Source organism: Amblyomma americanum, chromosome 10, assembly GCF_052857255.1.
Source record: "Amblyomma americanum isolate KBUSLIRL-KWMA chromosome 10, ASM5285725v1, whole genome shotgun sequence".
In the NCBI taxonomy this organism is placed as follows: domain Eukaryota; kingdom Metazoa; phylum Arthropoda; class Arachnida; order Ixodida; family Ixodidae; genus Amblyomma; species Amblyomma americanum.
Window position 1 is genome coordinate 130,764,626 of NC_135506.1, and position 19,252 is coordinate 130,783,877.

At 45.6% G+C, this 19,252-nt stretch overlaps 1 protein-coding gene across 1 annotated transcript in view; it reads left to right on the forward strand.

Moving 5' to 3' along the window:
• LOC144106865 (uncharacterized) overlaps positions 1-19,252 on the forward strand; it is a 277,209-nt gene that overhangs the window by 21,546 nt on the left and 236,411 nt on the right. The window contains exons 5-7 of the mRNA XM_077639814.1: positions 1,113-1,222; positions 10,882-11,083; positions 14,352-14,492. Coding sequence (XP_077495940.1) covers positions 1,113-1,222; positions 10,882-11,083; positions 14,352-14,492 — 453 coding nt within the window. The remainder of the gene's footprint in view (positions 1-1,112; positions 1,223-10,881; positions 11,084-14,351; positions 14,493-19,252) is intronic.

Genomic DNA, 19,252 nt, shown 5'->3' on the forward strand with positions numbered 1-19,252 from the left:
TAAACTCCTTATGTTGGCTAGCCCCACTTGCGCTTATTTATTAACTTTGATACCTCTGCTGGTTCTATTCTGTATTTAGCGTGAGACGCCCTCATGCTTTGAGGTTTCTTAATCAGATCTTTCATCTCCTGGGATAGCTTGCCGGTATACTGTCGAACAATCCTACCGCCTTCTTCTACTGCGCACTCTGTAATGATAGCTGTCAGATTATCGTTCATTGTATGAACGATATGAAAGCCTAAAAGCTCCCGAGTGCGCCATCGCGGAAGAATGGAGCGCGTTATTGAGAAGCTCGCCGACTCCACGTTGCCGTGCCGTGTTGGCGATCCGGTTCCCGTCTCGAACCTCCTCGATGTTGTCGCCTTGTCGGTCGCTTGGGCCTTCCGCTTCCCGTCGGTCCCGACAAATGGTCTTCTCTGAAGCTTTTCTTGCTGCTCAACGTTCTCGCCTTCAGGGTGAGTAGCTCCGCCGCTTGAACACAGACTTTTTCTTTCGCCCTCCGTCAGATGCCTCGAACAGAAAGATGTTGCAATGTTCTCGAGACTGTGCCAGTTGCGATCCTCCTTCCCATCTCCCTTGGCGTCGTTGAGAGGGAAAGAAATGATTATGATGGGAGGAGGGATGCAGTTGTTTTCGAGGTTCGGACTTCCTAGATCGCATCACGCGAGGTCAAACTCTGGAGAGTGAACTCTTTATTGACACAAAAAACAAACAAGAACTAACGTAACGGCAACAAGGAGGAATCTGTATCCGGCTGACTGCCTCGCAGATAGACGTGACGAAACCAGCCACGCAATCTAGAAGCAGCGAACACAAGGATGCAAATACACGCAGCGCACAAACATGTGGTGTTCGGCCCGTCCGTCCTCGGGCCCGGAGAAAACCAGCCGTGCGCACAACACCTACCCTTTAAACGTGCTGCACGACATCTTTGTATGATACGCACACTTACACGCAGTGCTCGCCACTAATCTGCCCATGCCGCTCCACATTAAGCAAAGCTTGGCAGGCGCATGCATGCCTGCTACTATGCGCAGTCATTAGGACGCTACAGAAGTTGGCTCGCAAATGTGCGGTGCGACGCCAGTGACCGACATTTGCTTTCCTCGCAGGGCGACGGCGAACCGACCTTAAAGGAGTACGCCTTCAAACTGCCGAACGCGCTATTGGAATTCTCTCCAAGCATCGTAGTGGCCATACGCATTGCTGATGGATACAAATCGTATGTAAATCACCTTCAATGAGACTGAGGGGTCATAAACGGCTATCTGCCCTCATGTGTATCGTGCATAACTCAAGCTTGAAAAAAGCAGCAATGTTAGGAGGAGAAATATTTTAGGCACCTAAGAAGCTCCCAAGCCGTTGTAAGCGGGTTATCTCTGAACAGGCTAGAGCTATAACGTGCCACGCGGAACCGAGGGAAATAGTTAATGGACATAAGGCAGGTCTTCGAAACAGCGGGAAGCGAACAACACATAAAGCAATAAACGCGGGACACGGGGCTCGTATATAGGTTAGTAAGGTGTGGGTGCGTGTTAGTTGGTAATGCATTGTGAGACGAAAAGCGGGGAAAAGACACACAGACGCAAGAAAGTCGAAGGACAAGCGCTACTTCCAAATGACATTTATTAGAAACATCAAAAGATCGGAATATATAGACCTCCTACCTCCTGCGACGTCACGAAGATGCGGTGGCGCTGATGTCCGCAGCGTCTTTCGCTTGGTAGGGAAAACAGGTTCCGCCTGCCCGTGCCTCCCGGGTTCGAACCCGACCGCGGCGGCTGCGTTTTTATGGAGGCAAAACGCTAAGGCGCCCGTGTGCTGTGCGATGTCAGTGCACGTTAAAGATCCCCAGGTGGTCGAAATTATTCCGGAGCCCTCCACTACGGCACCTCGTTTTTCCTTTCTTCTTTCACTCCCTCCTTTATCCCTTCCCTTGCGGCGCGGTTCAGGTGTCCAACGATATATGAGACAGATACTGCGCCATTTCCTTTCCCCAAAAAAACAATTATTAATATTTATGCCCGTGTCTACCGCAGCTGCCGCAGCTACCGGCGGCTGCATCATGCCTGCGCACTGCAGAAGCAGCATGTATTGATTAGCTGCGTCACCGTTGGATCCGCGTAGTAGGCTAAATGAAATTTAAATTAGCCTCGATAGGTTTCTCGGCGCTAAATACCGCATTAGTAAAATGGCTAACTACAGCATAGTGCGCTTATAACTGCGCAAGCACAAAAAGCACATATATAGCTGCGCCCGCATTTATCACCTTGAGCCGTTGCACGGGGCGCCAGCAGGTTCACTAGCCCCCAAAAAATGCGTTCTTTTTTTAATAGCACAGCGTGTTTTAATGACGCGTTTTATGGCATTTAATGTTTACTTGAAAGTGTTTTTTAATATAACCGACGTAATTATTTGATTCGAGTAGAAAGAAGTCTGGTAAGTTGTTGCGCGGCCACGTTGGCGTGCTTAGAATAGCGTACCGTAAGTGTGCTAAAAGCCACATGCTTTTTCATCGCATCATACGTGTGTTATCTGTCATGATGTAGTCCATGATCGCGAAAGCTTGTTTGGAAAGAAGCAGCCGCAGGCGTGCTACTAACTACAGACGACACGTGGGGAGATTGAGAGGGAACGCGGCAATGAAACGCGTTTTGGTTATTTATGCATGCGATATGTAACTAAATTTGGTGTTAATATGAAAGTGCTACGCTATTTTCAGCAATGCGTTTTATTTTAGCCGTACCTGGCGCAGTTCTTGGGTAACAACAATTAGCACCCTAGTCAAGTCACGCCAATGTCTTAAATGATTGAGTAGAAAGTGCGCAATTTTTTTATGCCAGCATGTTCACAAAGCCATGTTCTGTATGATGAGTTTATTAGTTCTTTTTTAGATGATGAAATACATATGCATACATGGTTACATAAAAACCTTTCTTACAAAATTAACTAACATAGTATGCAAGTGTATGAAAAAAATCGACATATTTCTTACACTACTCAATGTCTCAGGAATCAGTTGCGACAAACAGAATCATTCTATTTGCATGCGCAACAAAACTACGAAGTTTTGTGTGATGCGAATCGCAGAAAATGTGTAAGTCGGAAAACGAACCTTTAACGTTTATTCTCTCGTTTTTGGCCTCTTGGCCTGCGCCTTGGTCAAAGAAATGTGGCACTGAACTTATAGAAAGCCTCAAACAAAATCAAAGAAATTACCTCACAATTTTCGACGACCACACATCTAAAAAGCGTAATTTATCAGTTTATACTGAATATTTTGCTATAATTCTTTGCCACGAAACGGAAGACCCCAGGGTTAAGAAAGAAAATAATTCCAGAAATCAAAAAGTTTCACCAAATCGGCCAGTTTAACAAGGGGAGAGAGAAGTCGGCTTGGCTGGTGCGTGTTCCTGCGGCTAAAAATAGCGCTTAAGGGAGACGGAGGAATGGGGACACGAATCGGTCTCCACATTTCTCACAGCGCGACACGTACATACGTACGTATCCAACGCCTCCCCTAATTTAGGCAGTATTGAGAGAAAGTGCTGCCGTTGTTTAGCAGCAGACCGTGTGCTCACCGTCTGCTGACATACGTCAACGCCTTCTCTAACTTAGAGGAGGCGTTGACGTATGTCAGCAGACGGTGAGCGCACGGTCTGCTGCGCCTAAACAACGCCAGCACTTTCTCTCAATACTGCCCTGAAGTAAAATCATTCTGCCTAGAGCAGAGTGTCAAAAGCCTCCTTCTTTATTCAATGCCTAGCGTAGAAATCAACGGTTGAAACGCTTTCTGCTTGCTACTAACCGTATATACAATACACAGTGGGGAACTGTTTCCCTGAATACGCCGCACATGGCCAACGCGAGCTCGTGTACTTCGAGAAATGGTATACTAAGTTGAAAGCATCAACCAATGCTGTGCTTGGCAGAAACTGAAAAAGCGCCTACAAGCCTTGAAAACCCGCGCTAAACACCTCTCCGCGACGCCACTCCCTGGCCTTTTGCCTACCACGAGCCCGCTAGCGACTGCAGCGCCACCTCGTTTGTTTGCAAATATACAGAAGGTCTATAGGCACATGAAAGAGGGGAAGACAAAACTAACAATGAGAGCAGCATACAAAAAGTCATGTAATTCGATTTCCGCTCACATACATCATCTCCTTTTTTGAAATGTTGATTGATGGCGTGCTTACGCAGCCACTGCCCGTCCTATCAATTTCTAGTGCCTCCAATATCTCCCTTATGATTTGCGAAAGATGTCGGTGGACAATTACTGATTGTGTTATTTATTTATTTACGGAATACCAGCGTCGCCTAGAAGGCATTATCGCAGGGGAGACAATTTGAAAACAACGTGTTCATTTTCACAGAAAAAGCAACAAGAACATTAAGCGAAGTTAACATCAAAGTAAAACACAATCAGAAGTGAACCTTAATAAAGGAAACAGAAAGCTTGAAAAATAGTAAGGCAGAAGTAGATTCTCAGGAATACAGTCCACAATAAAATTGGCGAATATCAAATACTGAGACATACTCTTCCGTATCAAGTTCCAGTCATCCACAGTTTGTGGAAAGAATAATTTAGAAGAACTGTTTGTATTACAATTGTATTCGCGCACCTTCTTGGAGTGGCCGCGTGCCGAGTCAAGACATAAGTTGGCTCCAAAAGGTATTTACGGCTATCAATTCCTATTTGATTATAGAAGATACGGTGGAAGAATTTGTCCAAAATTTCTTCTGATGTTTAACGGTTCTCAACCCAGCAATGATTTTATCTCAGTGATACTTTGGAGGAGGTTATAATTGTTGGATAGGAAGCGTGATTTTGGAGTTTTTTTTTGTTGCTTCCATCAAATATTCCTGATATGAGTCTTAAATATTGGATTTTTGTAATTTTTGTGTTATTGTGCCCGTCAGGTCGTTAGAGAGATTGCTCAGTTAACCACCTAGCTCAGTTTTAACTCTTTGTATTACGTTTTATTTTCAACTGTCACTCTCTAGTAGCAAGTCGTATGTAAGATAATTATGTGGTGCATTACTGACAGTTTCCGCGAGCAGGCTGACTCCTTGAAAGCGACAACAGGTTCTTACCCTGCCAGTCATTGCCACAGTTTTAAGTCGAAATATTAATTACACATTAAAATACGCATTTCAAGGGCCCCAGTGGGGGCTGCGTAGTTATGGCCCTCGGTTGTTGGTCCTAAGGACGTGGGTTCGATCTCGGCTGCGGCGGTCGCATTTCAGTGGAGACGATATGCAATAGACCCGTGCAGAGTGCGATGTCAGTGAACGTTAAAGAACCCCAGGCGGTAGAATTTATCCGCAGTCCTTCTTTAGGGCGTCCCCCATACCCTGAGTAGCTTTGGGACGTTAAACCCTATAAAACCTAAATCCATTTTAAGGAAGCATCGTGACCATCGTCACGGGAAATTATGACTGTTCATCGGTAACAAAAAAGATCAAGTATGTGTCATCGCACCATGTCTCACCTTGTTATCGAAAGCAACAACTTTTCTTAATCACCAGTTTTATGTTGCGTGCCATGCCACTAGAAAGATTTTTGCTGTCGCTTCCTCTCCTTCACTTTTTTGTTTTGTTGGCTGCTTTTGCGGTTTTGGTCTTCTTTTCATTCACCTTTCCAAGTTGATGGCAGCCGGGCTGGGCAGGTGTCTAATTTTATTACCCGCATGCTCAACTGTGCACTTCAATTCGTGTCTTTTTTTTGAGGTCTTTCGAAGCTTCTGTTTTCATGCGTTGCGAAATGAAGTCTCGACACTTAAGCTGATTCTTAAAGGGACACTGAGGAGAACTCTATCAATTTTTTTTATTAGCAAAATATAATAGTTCGGCATTTCATGGCTCTAATGCCGCTTGCCCGGGCGGGAAAGATGGATTTATTTCAAAGAAATTTGGATTCGAAGTTGAAAAAGTTTTTCCCGCCGCTCTGATTCAAACTCATGGAACTCTTATGACGTCACGGCAACTCTTATGATGTCAAAGAACGGAGTGACGTGAAACGTTACTTAAGCGCAGACTCCGTGATTTCTGACGGCTAGCGGTGCGGTGCGGAACCTTCCTTTGCCAGCCTCACACATTCGTGGCGTCCATGAAGTAAAGAAATTCCTCCAAGGTGGCGCCTCTTGTCCTAGGAAGTCATCACGCTTGTACTTGCGAGATTAGCCTGTGGTGGCAATACCTGTATTTTGGTGCTTGCTATTTTCTACATTACAAGAGCTTTGTTTTCAGGAAAAGTGGCGTTTTTGGGATCAGGAGCTGCTATTATATCGATACAAGCCAACTTCAATTTCTCCTCAGTGTCCCTTTAAGGGTACCAGGTGACATCTTTAATGTGTTCCTTCTATGGCATGGTGCTGTCTTTGCATATCACTTAGCAGACACGGGCGCTTTTATTTGCTTTATTTCATTTTTCTTTTTATTCAAGGTTCTGACATTTTTATTTGTTGGTTTATTTTAGCTTTGTTTTTATTTACCGGAAGAAGCACAAAGGCTCCGCTTAGCCCTTTGGATTGCAATTGTCTATTTCTTCGGAGGCGATACGTGATGGTGGTGGAATAACGTCCGAACACTGCTGACCAATGAAGAATTGCGTAGTGAGGTCATCACTGATGGGCTCTGTGATCATTGACAGGTGTTTGAATTACCCGTGTATGACCGTGGAGTTCTGATGTCACCACCCTCTAGACCAATCTACATTTCCTCGATACGACTATGCCAATGCCTTCGTCAGTAATCACAGCGGCTTCCCCGCTGAACTGGACCCTTAACGCTAGAGCGCTAAAATCGCCAGCTGACAGTCAGCGCTGGGGTTCTCCGCCTTTCTTCGGTCTCGTCCTTGGTGCTTTTTTGAAGAATTCGCTTTCAGCAGCAAGCGCGCGCGCCATATCAAGAAGTCATGATTTTATATGTGTCTCGCATGAATTGATATCAACAGCTATGTCTTACCGGTACTCACCTATGTGTCTGTCACAAAATTCGGCGCTTTTTCGAAAAAAAAAACCGGCGCTGCGCCTAAGCAATCGCGCCCGCGCGCGGTAAAATAAAGCCAAGCAGCGGGGAAGGACCCCCGGAGAGTGCGTAGCTTTGCGTACTGCTGCAACTCTCGCTAGCGCGGCGCCGATGGGGGCATAGCCGCGCGCGGCGTCGATTTGTCTAGAATGTCGGAGTAGTTTCTGCTCGTTGTCGACGGAAAGGGGGTAACCTTGTCCGCGCTAAGGTGATAGCCTCTCCCCTTCGCTCCTGTGCCGATTACTCAGCGCTGCGAGAAAGACCTAGATTTTTCTGGACGGTGGTTTCCGCACTCGACCAATCGGGTCGCGCGCCCGGCGCGATAAGGAGGAGTTTGTGCATTTGAAGCTGCGTGTATGTGCGCGCCTGCCTTGGCAACGAAGAACAAACATACGCGGACTGCGCCTATAAATGAGGGGCTTCAACCGCTGTCTGTTAGCCCGAGCCGCTGTTTAAGCTTCCTAGAAGCGCGCCCGCACGACTCCCGGGAGAACACCACTCGACCAGCCAAGGACTAGCGAGGCAACGTGTGCCAGTCTGCGGATCGGCTCTGTAGTGCTCTTCAGGTCGTCGGACTGTCGCATTGCCCTGTGAACAAATTGTGTTTTGTTTGCTTGTCTGTCTGTGTTAATGTAATTTAGGTGCAAATATTCTGTTGAATTGTCTTCTCTCTCAAGTGTTACTTTGCACGAGTTGCATGTATCTGTAAATCACTTTGTATGTGCCAGAACGAGTGATTGTAAATTCCTCTGTATCGTCTCTTAGCTGTATAAACTTTGTTTTGTTTTGTCAACCTTTGGCTCCGACCCATTCTCTGGCTTGCGACCGACGAAAGCTGGGCACCAAACGACCAACCCCCTTGTCACTTGGTAGCTGGTCTCCGGCTGAGCTTGCCACGCTGAGTCGGGGGCATCTCCTCTGTGACCGAGACCGCTACCCCGACCCGCTCTAAGGTTGTTTGGGAGCGTACGCTAAAGTGCACGAAGTGGCGACAGTGTCACAAACGTGGAGGCTAACGAGAAGGGTTCAGCTCAAGTTAAGGACAACGCAGCGAGCCATGGAAAGAAAAATGATAGGTGTTACGTTAAGAGACCCGAAGCGGGCAGAGTGGGCAATGAACTAACGTGGGTTAGTGACATCCTAGTCGAAATTTAGAGGAAGAAATAGGGTTGGGCATGGCTTGTAATGCGAAGACAACATAACCGCTGCACCTTAAGGGCTACGTAGTGTATTCCAAGAGAAGGCAAAGGCAAGTGCAGCAGGGGGCGGCAGAAACTTAGGTGGGCGGAGGGGATAGAGAAGTTTGCAGGCATAGGGCAGCCGCAACTGAAAAATGACAAGATTATTAAAAAAGAAGACATGGGAGAAACATTTGCCGTGCAGTGGGTGCAGTCAGGCTGATAATGATGATCAATATACATGTTTTATACAAGATATACGTGGCGCAAACGAGTCACGTATGACCCCTCATGACCAGTATAAGTGTTCAATGTGTTTGTATATGCGCCTCGTATGAACACATGTATGGTTCATACGAGTTCATACATGTCGCAGATGTCTCGTATGAACTAACAAGGCCCCCGTAGCATGGCCGAAACGTCAGTTTCATAACGAGTGGTCGGCGCTTGAAGAATTTTCCGCCACGGGTTATATGAGTCGAGAAGTGTACCCGAAAATGAATAAATATACACTGCACGCGCGTTCATATGTGCAGCAAAGTGTCTTGTATGAATTGTTATGGGCTGCGTATGAGTTAAACATGCCACAAAAGTTTCTCTTGTGGGTCTGTCTTGGTCGCATTCAAGTCCCCACACGACACACGAGCTCACCATGAGCTCAGATGTGTATTGTGTCGACTCCCCTCTACGAAATGGCAGCTCATGAGTACCTCGCGTAAAGCCGCGCTTGTTTCATAAAAATCATGGATTAGAAGCGACGTGTTACCAACAGGCGACGAACGAACGCGTAAAAAAACAGCTAGGGCCTTTTTCGCAGAATTTACGTTATGTTTTCCTCTTTTGCTCTCTTTCATGGTCAAAAGAGCGGCTATCCATTTCTCTCGTTCGGTGTTTCCTATGTGTTTAGATGCATGTTTAGTTAGAAGAAAAGCCGTCGCGGTGGCTCAGTGGTCATGGCGATCAGCTGCTTACTAGAAAGATGCGGGTTCGATCCCGGCCACGGCGGTCGAATTTCGAAGGAGGCGAAATTCTAGAGACCCGTGTACACTGCGATGTCAGTGCACGTAAAAGAACCCCAGGTGGTCTAAATTTCCGGAGCCCTTCACTACGGCGTCTTTCATAGCCTGAGTTGCTTCGGAGACGTTAAACCCCCTAAACCAAACCATAAGTATAAATTTCGTGGACATTAAATTTCAGAACAAGCGTCTCTGATTAATTTTCAGAGAGAGCTGCTTTCAGGGATAAGGCCTTGATTCATTAATCGACCTTCCTACTGTTTTCATTTACACGATTCCGGCTATCTCATTTAACATGCATTAACGAACTTTCTCTATCCTCCAACTGCTTTGATTATTAGGATTGATGTTACTGATCATTACCCTGTTGCTCTCACTTTTCAACATCGTCGACGTGCCACAGTAAGCATCTTTACCAAGAATATCGCCGATGATCGTAAATTCTTTCGTATGGTATCTTCTACTAATCAGTCGACTGTAACTTTATTGGCTGATGCTCAGCTAGCCTATGCCACATTGTCATCTATAATTATTAACTGCTTGGCTTCTTATACATCAGCCTTTCTACGCCGTAAGAACTATTCATCTCATAACACCCCTTGGCTCCCTAAAGACCTTCTTAAAAGCCTAAGCAAGAAGGGAAATTTATACAGGAAGACTAAATTACGACCATTTAACACTCGCCTACATCACTTTATAGAAAGTACCTTTACACCTTCAGTGTTAATTCCTTTTGGCGATTTCTTTTCTTTTTCCTCTGCACCTCGTGCTCTGACACATTCCGGCTGTCCGACCCACTCTGAGCATTCATTCTTCCTCGCAGACGAAGACGTTGTTCGACCGACTGTCGCCTCAGCTCTGTTTCTTTACCTAATTTTGCCTAATTTACTTAGTTTTATTTGAATATTCGAGGCCGGCAGCATCTTCAAGACGGTACTGTCCATATGGAAAGTCTCTCTAAATACAGCTGTCATTTGTCAGCTGGCGCCCTCGTATCCCCACAAACTTCTTTATGTCATCCGCCCACCTAACTATCTGCCGCCTCAGGTACACTTTCGTTCTCTTGTAAATCGATGAATCACCGTTAAGGACAGTGAATGTCTTGCGTTCGCATTACATGCGTTGCCCAACCCATTTTTTTCTCTTTATTTTGACTGGTATGTCATTCAGCAGCGTTTGTTCCCTCAAACACTCGGCCCGCTTCCGAACTCTTAACGGTACACCGATCAATTTTTTTTTTGTAGCTCGCTGTGCTGGTCCCTAACTTAGCTGAACCCTACTAGGACACCACACTCCAATGAGGCAGTGCATCCAAAGGAACAATGTGAATGCAGTTATAGGCAGTACTGACACGCTGTTTCGAATTTGTTGTTTCCTTGGGCTGCTGGAATCGGTACATTCAACAGGATCTGTTTAGATGAAGCACACTAGCAGTACAGTGACAAAGTACGTGTAAACGAAGAACGGGAATGCGCTTCGCTCATTGGTTTGCATTACCGAAACGCAGGCTCAGGTGCCGTTTCTCCATTGACTACTCGAGTCGGTTCATTGAATACAGGCTGTGTTTAGTGTTGACAGGCTAGCAGCCCTGCGCCTCCCTATAGAAAAGGGACCGGGGGAATGTTTGGCGCTTATTAGTTCGGGGTTCTGACACGCAGGTTCAAGTTCCGGCTCGGCTCGATCTACACGGATCAACACATTGTATACACGCACCCAGGCAAAGAAGGCAGCACAGAGCCGTTGGCCTGGCGCAAGTGGAACGACCAGGACAATCCGATTGAGACAAAGACCTCCAAGCACCGCGTTCGCCCTGGGATTCGTGTTCTTCGCATTGCTTGTGACGACCAATACCGAGTGCAGGTAAAATTATTCGTGGAGATCCCGCCTTGTCTAGTCCTACTTTTTCCTTCGAAAAGGCTCGATGCGCTGGGCTGCCGCAGGCGTAGCCGGCAATGAGACGAAAGTTGAGCGAACGCTTCGTTTCATTTCTAAAGCCAGAGAGATGTGGGTGAGTTCGGATAGCCTCACTTAAGAAGTCTATGAATCGAAACGCACGAAGTTAGTAAGCAACGTGTCCCGTTCTTTCGCGCTAAGTGTGTGTCTCTATTTATCTGAAGCATTCGCTGGTAGAAAGAAAGAGTACCTCTCGCCTTTTACTACGCTTGGGTGAAAAAATCTTGCATGATGGGGTTCTATGTGACGCGAGGTTCGGCGAGTGCTTTTTGTCGTGGTGAAATAATCAGGGTTCTTTACGCTCTTTGTCACCGAATTCGGACCATATAGCGTGCCGACCATTACCGCGACGCATTGCGACGGCTTTTCTCTCCCTTCTTTTCCCTTGTACTCCTCTCGAACCCTCGCTTTAAGCCAACTCCGCAGGCACACCCACTAAGAAGACGTTATCCTTCCACTCAAAAACTGTTGCACCATGCCTGCAGCAGCAATAAACCTTACATTATCTCGTCAAAAGTACGTTATTCCTTTGCAGTCAAAGCGACCAAAATATCAGTTAGATGGTGCCGCGGTCACATGAATATGGTCTCGGTTATGTTACGCTGGATATGTGCCTTGTATGAGCAGTGATGACTGCTGGAAAAATGATGCAGCTGTCACTCACGTATGATAGACTCGCCTTAATTAGGCGATTTCATATAATTTTATTATCATTTGTGAAATTATTGAGCTTTCGGTAAGCATCTACTCCGGCACTAGCTATGAATTTCACGTGAGACTCGATGCAGGAATATGAAAACGAAGAGCGAGAAGAAAAATTACAGATGCAGGCTAGAAAGCCCCAGTCAGGGATGTATTTGCCTGACTCTGCATATGTCCTGTTTCTTTGTCCTATTATAGCGTTAGCATAAAGAGAATCTGTGTAACCAGAAATCGCCACCGCCGTATGTTAAAACCCTGCGCAAACGCTAAGAACTCCCATCTCACATGTAAAGACTTTTCAAGTGTTAACCTTGAGTATAGCGAACGTACGCATGCCGTTTCGGATACAACGAAATTTTGTGTGCGAACCTCGAATGTAACATACTTGTTTATACCTGGAATAGTATAAACTTTATATTGTCAATATTAGCACTAGCGCAGCAAACATCGAGAGAATGGCGACATGCTGTTCTGTTGTGATTACTGAATCGATACCACTTCGCCGAACTTTCTCTGGTTTGTACATGAACCTGTGGTATGACGAACGTTTGGCTGATAACGCATTCAAACTCTCCACCCAGGATCGCTTAAGAATTTTGTTCTCATCTATTGAATCACTACCGAAACGCCCAGCCAGGTTCTCGCTGAAAACACGCTCAAGCTCAATTATGCCAGATGCAGACAGCCGTAAAGCAGAATGACCATAGGGAGGAATGATTACTGACACTTGAGCAAGTTCGGCCACTGAAGAGAAAGAAGAAAGAAGAAAAGGACGAAAAGAGTGGATGATGATGTGTTTCAAACATTTTATTGATAGCAGAGTAACTTCTATCAGAAGGAGCATCTTTGGAAATTTGTAAACCTCACCACCCTCTGTACAAGTGCATCCACTGCAGGACACAAATGTCTCTTTCCTTCACACAAATATCAACCCTCTCCTGTTCCAGCTGCAGCCATTAATTATTTATTTATTCTGAAGTGCACATTAACAGCCATAGACCTTTTGGACTGGTGTATTTAGAGCAGTGAAAGAGGCAATAACACTATAGATATTAAAAAAATAATTACGAAAGAGAGACGACGACAAAGAATGACAGAAGTAGTTATCAGTCAAAAGGTGTCCTAATTATCAGAGCCGATTTCACCTGATAGAGCTAAAATCCTGATGAAATACATCAGGACCGCATGGTGGCTTAGCGTTATACGTGCACAGCATACGCTTAATGGCGCTTAGTTTGAGCGGTTACACGTGAAACACTCGGCTTTATCGCAGGAACCGTCAAGGTAGATAAACGTTAATCAAAGTTGCTTGGCATATACAGCCAATGCTTCCATGCAAACAATTGAAGAGAACGACCCGCGACTGCCGTCTAGTCTCACGTCGGCCAGTGCCTGATCCCACGGAAAGCCTTTTAATCTTCTCGAGGAGCATACAAGCAGACTAAACCACCCAAGGCGTTTCTCGTAAGCTATTTCAGCACATTTTTGAGAGTTTGCTAGAGGCGCAGCAGATTGAACGCCTTAAAAAGGAAGCATACTCAAGTCAGGAGGACAAGTCCCGTGAACAGGCCAACGATTCATGCAGTGTTACGTAGGACTCTGTATGTACGGGTCATCATGCTAAGCACGTGCCGACTTATGCTCTGACCTCCAGAATGTCAAGCGAAAAATGCCAATTATCAATTAAGCGTACACCTAAGCTCCGAACCGACACACTCGTAACATGTTTGGCAAACACGGCCCCTGCACAGTGTTTCCATAGTTTAAAATTTCGATGCAGTTACGAGGGGAGTGGATTATGTAGCACATTTCTAGGTCGTTCACAAACTCGAACAACCGAGAGTGAACAACTTCGTTAAGGTTATTGATGAGGGGATTGAAGATGAGAGGCCCGAAGTTGGATCCCTGGGCAACCGCAGATGTCACATCAAAGAGACGCGACTTTTGTCCACCGTATCTCAAGCGGCTTCGTCTAGCTTTCAAGTAGATAGCAGACTAGCTGCAATAGGGCTTATAAAGACCGATGTTTTAACGGTTTTTCAAGAAGGATGCAGTGGTTTAATAATCAGAGGCTTGCTTCACTAAGAGAAAACAGCGTAAACCTGCTCATGGGAAAAGGCCGCATGTGGAACGCTGATAAAAATACTAACAAAGTTACTCTCAGCTGAACGGCCTGTTCGAAAGCAATGCTGATCTTCCTGTAGGTGTTTTTTGTCAACTAATGACAGGGGTGAGTGAATGACCATCTCCGACACCTTTACACAGGAAGACAGAATTGACATAGGTTTGCAGCTGGCAGGTGGTGCTACTACAGAATTTTTCTTCACCAAAGTGTACATATCCCTAAAGCCACTTGCGGATCTGCACCGGCTTCCGATCAGAAAAGAGAGTGAAGGTTCATGGTCGTCAGGTTTGTTGTTGCCATTCTTTGTATGGAGCAGTTGCAGATTATTTGTCTCGACATTTGTTTCAGTTTTACACCGACAGTAATCCACTGATGAAAGATCTGATGGACATCATCATGGGGCTCAACCAAGTGATCATCAAATCAGATGGCGGAAGGGTTTTTGAAACTCATTACACAGCAGATGACCCCTTGGGTATTTTTGTAAAGGTGAGTTTGATGACTGCTGAGTAAGAAAAAGCGGAAGGCCTCTGAGCCCTGATGAAACGAGAATTTGCACACTCAGCTGCTGCATTCTGATGCGCGCTGAGGCTCGCGTTAAATAAGGGAACACTGAGAACAACCTTATACTACTGCCCTGTGTCTACAGAATACAGCGGTTTGATTCAAAACCGCCTATTATCACTTAAAATAGGACGAATATTACTAATCGCGCTATGAGCGTCCTAGGCAACTGGTGGCAGACAAGCCTCCACATGAAACTTAATGCTCAAAAGTCTTGCCGAGCTGGCGTGGTTGGGTGCTCGTTCCAGGGCTCTCGCGGCCTTTCGTTTCTATTTGGCTGGCCCGTTCAGCAAGCTCAGTTTCAGTGCGTTTCAGTTTTGTTCTTTAAATGGCCCCATTCAAGGGGGTGTTACATAAGGGGTGGGGTTACAGTTGAGTTTAGGAGAACAAATGGCGATAATCATGCATCATTGAAGATGATCAGTAACACTATCTTTAAAAGCAGATGATGGCAATAAAGGCCGAGTTTGGGCGAGTTGGTTTTACATGCTGAACGTAAAAGCGCGAAAAACAAGGACGTAGAACAATACACATAACACGAGCCCTCGTGTTGTGTGTCTTGTTCTACGTCCTTGTTTTTAGCGCTTTTACGTTCAGCAGATGATGCATAGGGTAGGCCGTTCCAGTCTGCAGCTGCTCGAAAACAGAAAGAAGCAGAAAACATAGTAATATGTGATGGCGGGCGCGCACCTTGAAGTGGATGACTGGCACAGTGAGCTATGAGCGCTGCGGGTGTGATATACGGGGCTTGATTGAGAAGAGAGTAAAAAAAAAACTGTGAAAAGGGGCGAAGCTTACAATGCGGCGGCGTAAAAGGAAGGATGGAAGTCCAGATTTTGCTTTCACAGATGAAACGCTCTCGTCGTATGAATACGCGGAATGAATGAATCGGGTGGCACAATTTTGAACGGCTTCTAATGCGGTGATTATTTACGCTCGATGTAGGCTCCAGATGGCAGATGCATATTCCAATTTTGGTCTTACAACTGAATTATGAGCGACCAAATTTTACTTTTTATGGAGCAAGACGGAGGTGGCGCTTAAGAAGGCCTGGTGTTTTGTTCGATGCTGAAATAATGTTAGTGAAATGAGCGCGCCATGATAAATTCGAAGACAGGGCGACCCCTGTATATTGATATGATTGTACTAGCTCAACTGGTGTGTTAGAAACGCAATGACGGAAGCGATAGGAATTTTACGATTTGTGAAAGATATGATTTTACATTTGACAGGATTGAAGGACATTAACCATTAATCGCACTAATTTAGTACGCTGTTAATGTCTTAAGAGCGTGCTAATCGTGACAATTATTAATGGTGCGATAAATGACAGAATCCTTAGAGAAAATTCGAATTCCAGAAGCAAAATTCAGCGTTAAATCGTTAATATATATTATAAATAGAAGGGGACAGAGGGCAGACCATTGCGAAACACCTGAGGTAACTGGGAGGGGTTTAGAGAAGTGGCCGCTAAGACAGACTGACTAGAAACAATTGGTCAGGAATTCATCAGTTCATTTAATACTAATAAGATGTAAGTTCAGCTGTGCAAGTTTTAATAATAGACGACGGGGAGGAACCTTGTCAAATTCGTTAGCATAATCTAAAAAGATGGTGTCAGTCTGCACGTTACGGTCCAGATTAGCAGGAAGAGCGTTTGTTGGATTGCGCAAGAAATGCAGTCACGAAACCCGTGTTGTGAAGAGAAAAAAAAACTAATTTGAGTCCAAGAAGCTCATGATTTGTGAGTATATGACGTCTTCCTTGGTTTCACAGGGCACGCTAGTTAATGAAATGAATCTTTAATTCAACGGTGAGTCTGTGCTACCTGATTTGTAGACTGGACGACAATTCCTGTTTTTCAATCATTTGGAATGATTCCTCAGGAGAGTGACTGTGAAACGACAAAACATAAATATGCTGCACAGATTGATTGCACCTTTTCGGGAGTTTTGAATTAATCAAGTTGATACCAGCTGACGATGAACGTTTCATATTATGGATTATAGGTGAAATACCTTCTTCAAAAAAGTGATAGCTAAAGTATGGCAACTGTGAAGGCGCGTTAATTTCAGTGGTGAAAGCAGATACGAATACATTGTTAAATATTTCTGCAAAATCAAAATCAGTAACCGCCTCGATGTGTTTCGTTTGTAAATGCAATATAGGGAGGGTGTATAGGATTTAAAGCTTGCCAGACTTTCTTGAGATTGTTGACTAGTAGGTTGGGTTAGTCATGGTGATAAAATGAGCATTTCGCGTTACGAACAAAGAGTATAATTTGCCGGCTTCGAAGTATTTTTTCCATGCGGTAGGAGTGTCATTGGGTTTGGCTGTACGAAAGGAGTGTTTCTTTTTGTTTTCTACTCGTTTTAGGCGCCGGGAAAACCGTGGTTTATTGAGGTATGTTTTAAAAGCAATACTTGGGATAAACAAATGAGTGAGATGATTGAATTTGATCTTTAGGATAAGTCAGTGTTCAAGAATTTATCGACTGTAAAATGCGGACTCGTACTCGAGAAAAAGGGCATTAAGATATTTAGTTGTTGTATTATAATAACCTTTGTTGTAGAGACGTATTGATTTGTAGGCTGTCTGTTTTTGGGTCCAGGTAAATGAGAATAGAGCATGCATGACTGTGTGATTGTTCATTTCAGGAAGGTAACTGATGGATATTATGTTTTCAATGCTGTTCGTTAGTATAAGGTCGAGGAGGTTGGCTGATCCTCCTGAGATTCGAGTTGGTTCAGAAACTAGTTGACTGGGGTTAATATTTAAACAGATGGAGAATTTAAACAAAGCCGGTCTTTCGATTCCAAGCTGTGCAGCGCAGCCCCCCAATGCTCCGGCGTGGCGTTGTGGATTATGGATGCTGCATCTGTTTTCTGACAGCCCTGAGTAGTGCGATAAAGTGTGGGCTCCTTTCCGCACCATGGACATTTGTCCCTGTATACGGTCGGAACTAGAGACAGGCGATAATACGAATTTGTGTGTAGCTGCCGCCATGACACTGACTGCTCCCTGTTTAAGATCGTGTGGGGCGGGGATACCAACTTTTGGTGCTCCGGAAGTGCGCCAAGATGTCCGCGTAGGTACGGTCAGAACCTCGGTCTATTCGGCTTCCGACCTATCTCGGCTAGTGTAATGGATGCAGCGATAAAGCTAGTGCAACGCACGTGCGCGTAGAACGTATCTTCCCTCACACTGCTTTGTTACATGGACGCTGCTTCCGTGCGGCAACATCACAGCTGTAGAGCCGGCAGGGCCAAAAGGAATACACGTGACTGCCAAAGTGCTCGGAGAGTTCCCGTCTCTTGGTCGCCGACCGCGTGCATTTCGATCGCATTCAGCGCTGCCCCTGTTGGGCAAGCACCACGCTTCCGCATCCCCTTTAGAGCAACTGGCACACGAGTATGCACTGATTTACACGTACGTCCGTGCCCGCTCAGTAGGCTGTTTCAATTCCATTTTTATTGCTTTTTTGCGGTAATCACGTTGTTTTGGAAGGGGGCGGAGGTCTCTGAGAAGCTAGGACATGCTTTTCGGTATCCACTTTGGCGGGATGCGCATGGTTTTCGATCGCGGAGACGAATTCACGCCGCCTCCTCGATAGCTCTAACAAAGTTGTCCTCGCACAGTCGTACTTGAGTTTCCCCCTTCAGGAGTGGTGATGAGAGGAAACACCTTGTTGATGAAGAAATTGGGGTTTCTTGATGACCCGGTGGTTCTAACTCGCAAGAATTCACATTACTCGAAGAAAGGAGAAGGTTAACTATTTATGCACAACATAAATAAAACAAGAAGAAACAAAGCAAGGAGAAAACTATTTACATGACTAAACCGTTGATCAGACGAATTCAGCCTCCGTTCAACCCAGAGCGCTTATTTTTAAACCCTCTGTCTCGCCCTTAGCGGGGACAGCAACCAATAAGATTACAAGCGACTCCCTCACCAATCATTGGTTAGGGAAAGGAAAATAATGTTTTCGCCAACTAATCCAAGATTGGGGAAAGAGTGCTGATTAAACATTTGGGAAAGGAGAGGTTGAAATCAAATACACAATCAGCACAAACACGACAGCCCTCTCCCACGGCACCCACAGCACAGCCGTTACCACTTTCTTTACTCAATAGTGATGTCCAAAGGGCCAAAATACGTCGGGACCAGTATCCCCCTCCCCCCTGCATAGCAACAGCCACCACCACCACTTTCCTATCTCTTTCGCACACGCGACAAACATATGCCGACGAGACGATCACTAAAGTTGTTTACAGGACATCCAAAGAGAAGAAGACAATCGTTAAGGGAATAGTGGGTTTAACGGTCATTCGGCTAATGCTCAGCCGTATCTCGCGCATTCCCCAAAGGCTCGGAAACCCCTTGACAACGAACACATGTCGACAGTTCTACGTAGTTAGGCTTCTTAAGACGGTGTTGCAAAAGGGTTGCAAGCCCCAAGGGTAGCGTTGGCCTGGCGGCCTGGGGCAAAGCTGGAAACATCCGAAGGTCCCGGCAAAGGATGAGTCGACTGGCAACAAAACAACTTGTTTATTCTGGCATCGCAAAAGAGCAGCCGGTCAGGGCGACCACGTTACTCGAAGGAAAAAATCGAAGTCTCTCTCTGGCGTCCGGGGCAGCGGCTTTTATACCCTCGGAGTCGAGGGCAAGAAGGAACGGCTTGGGAT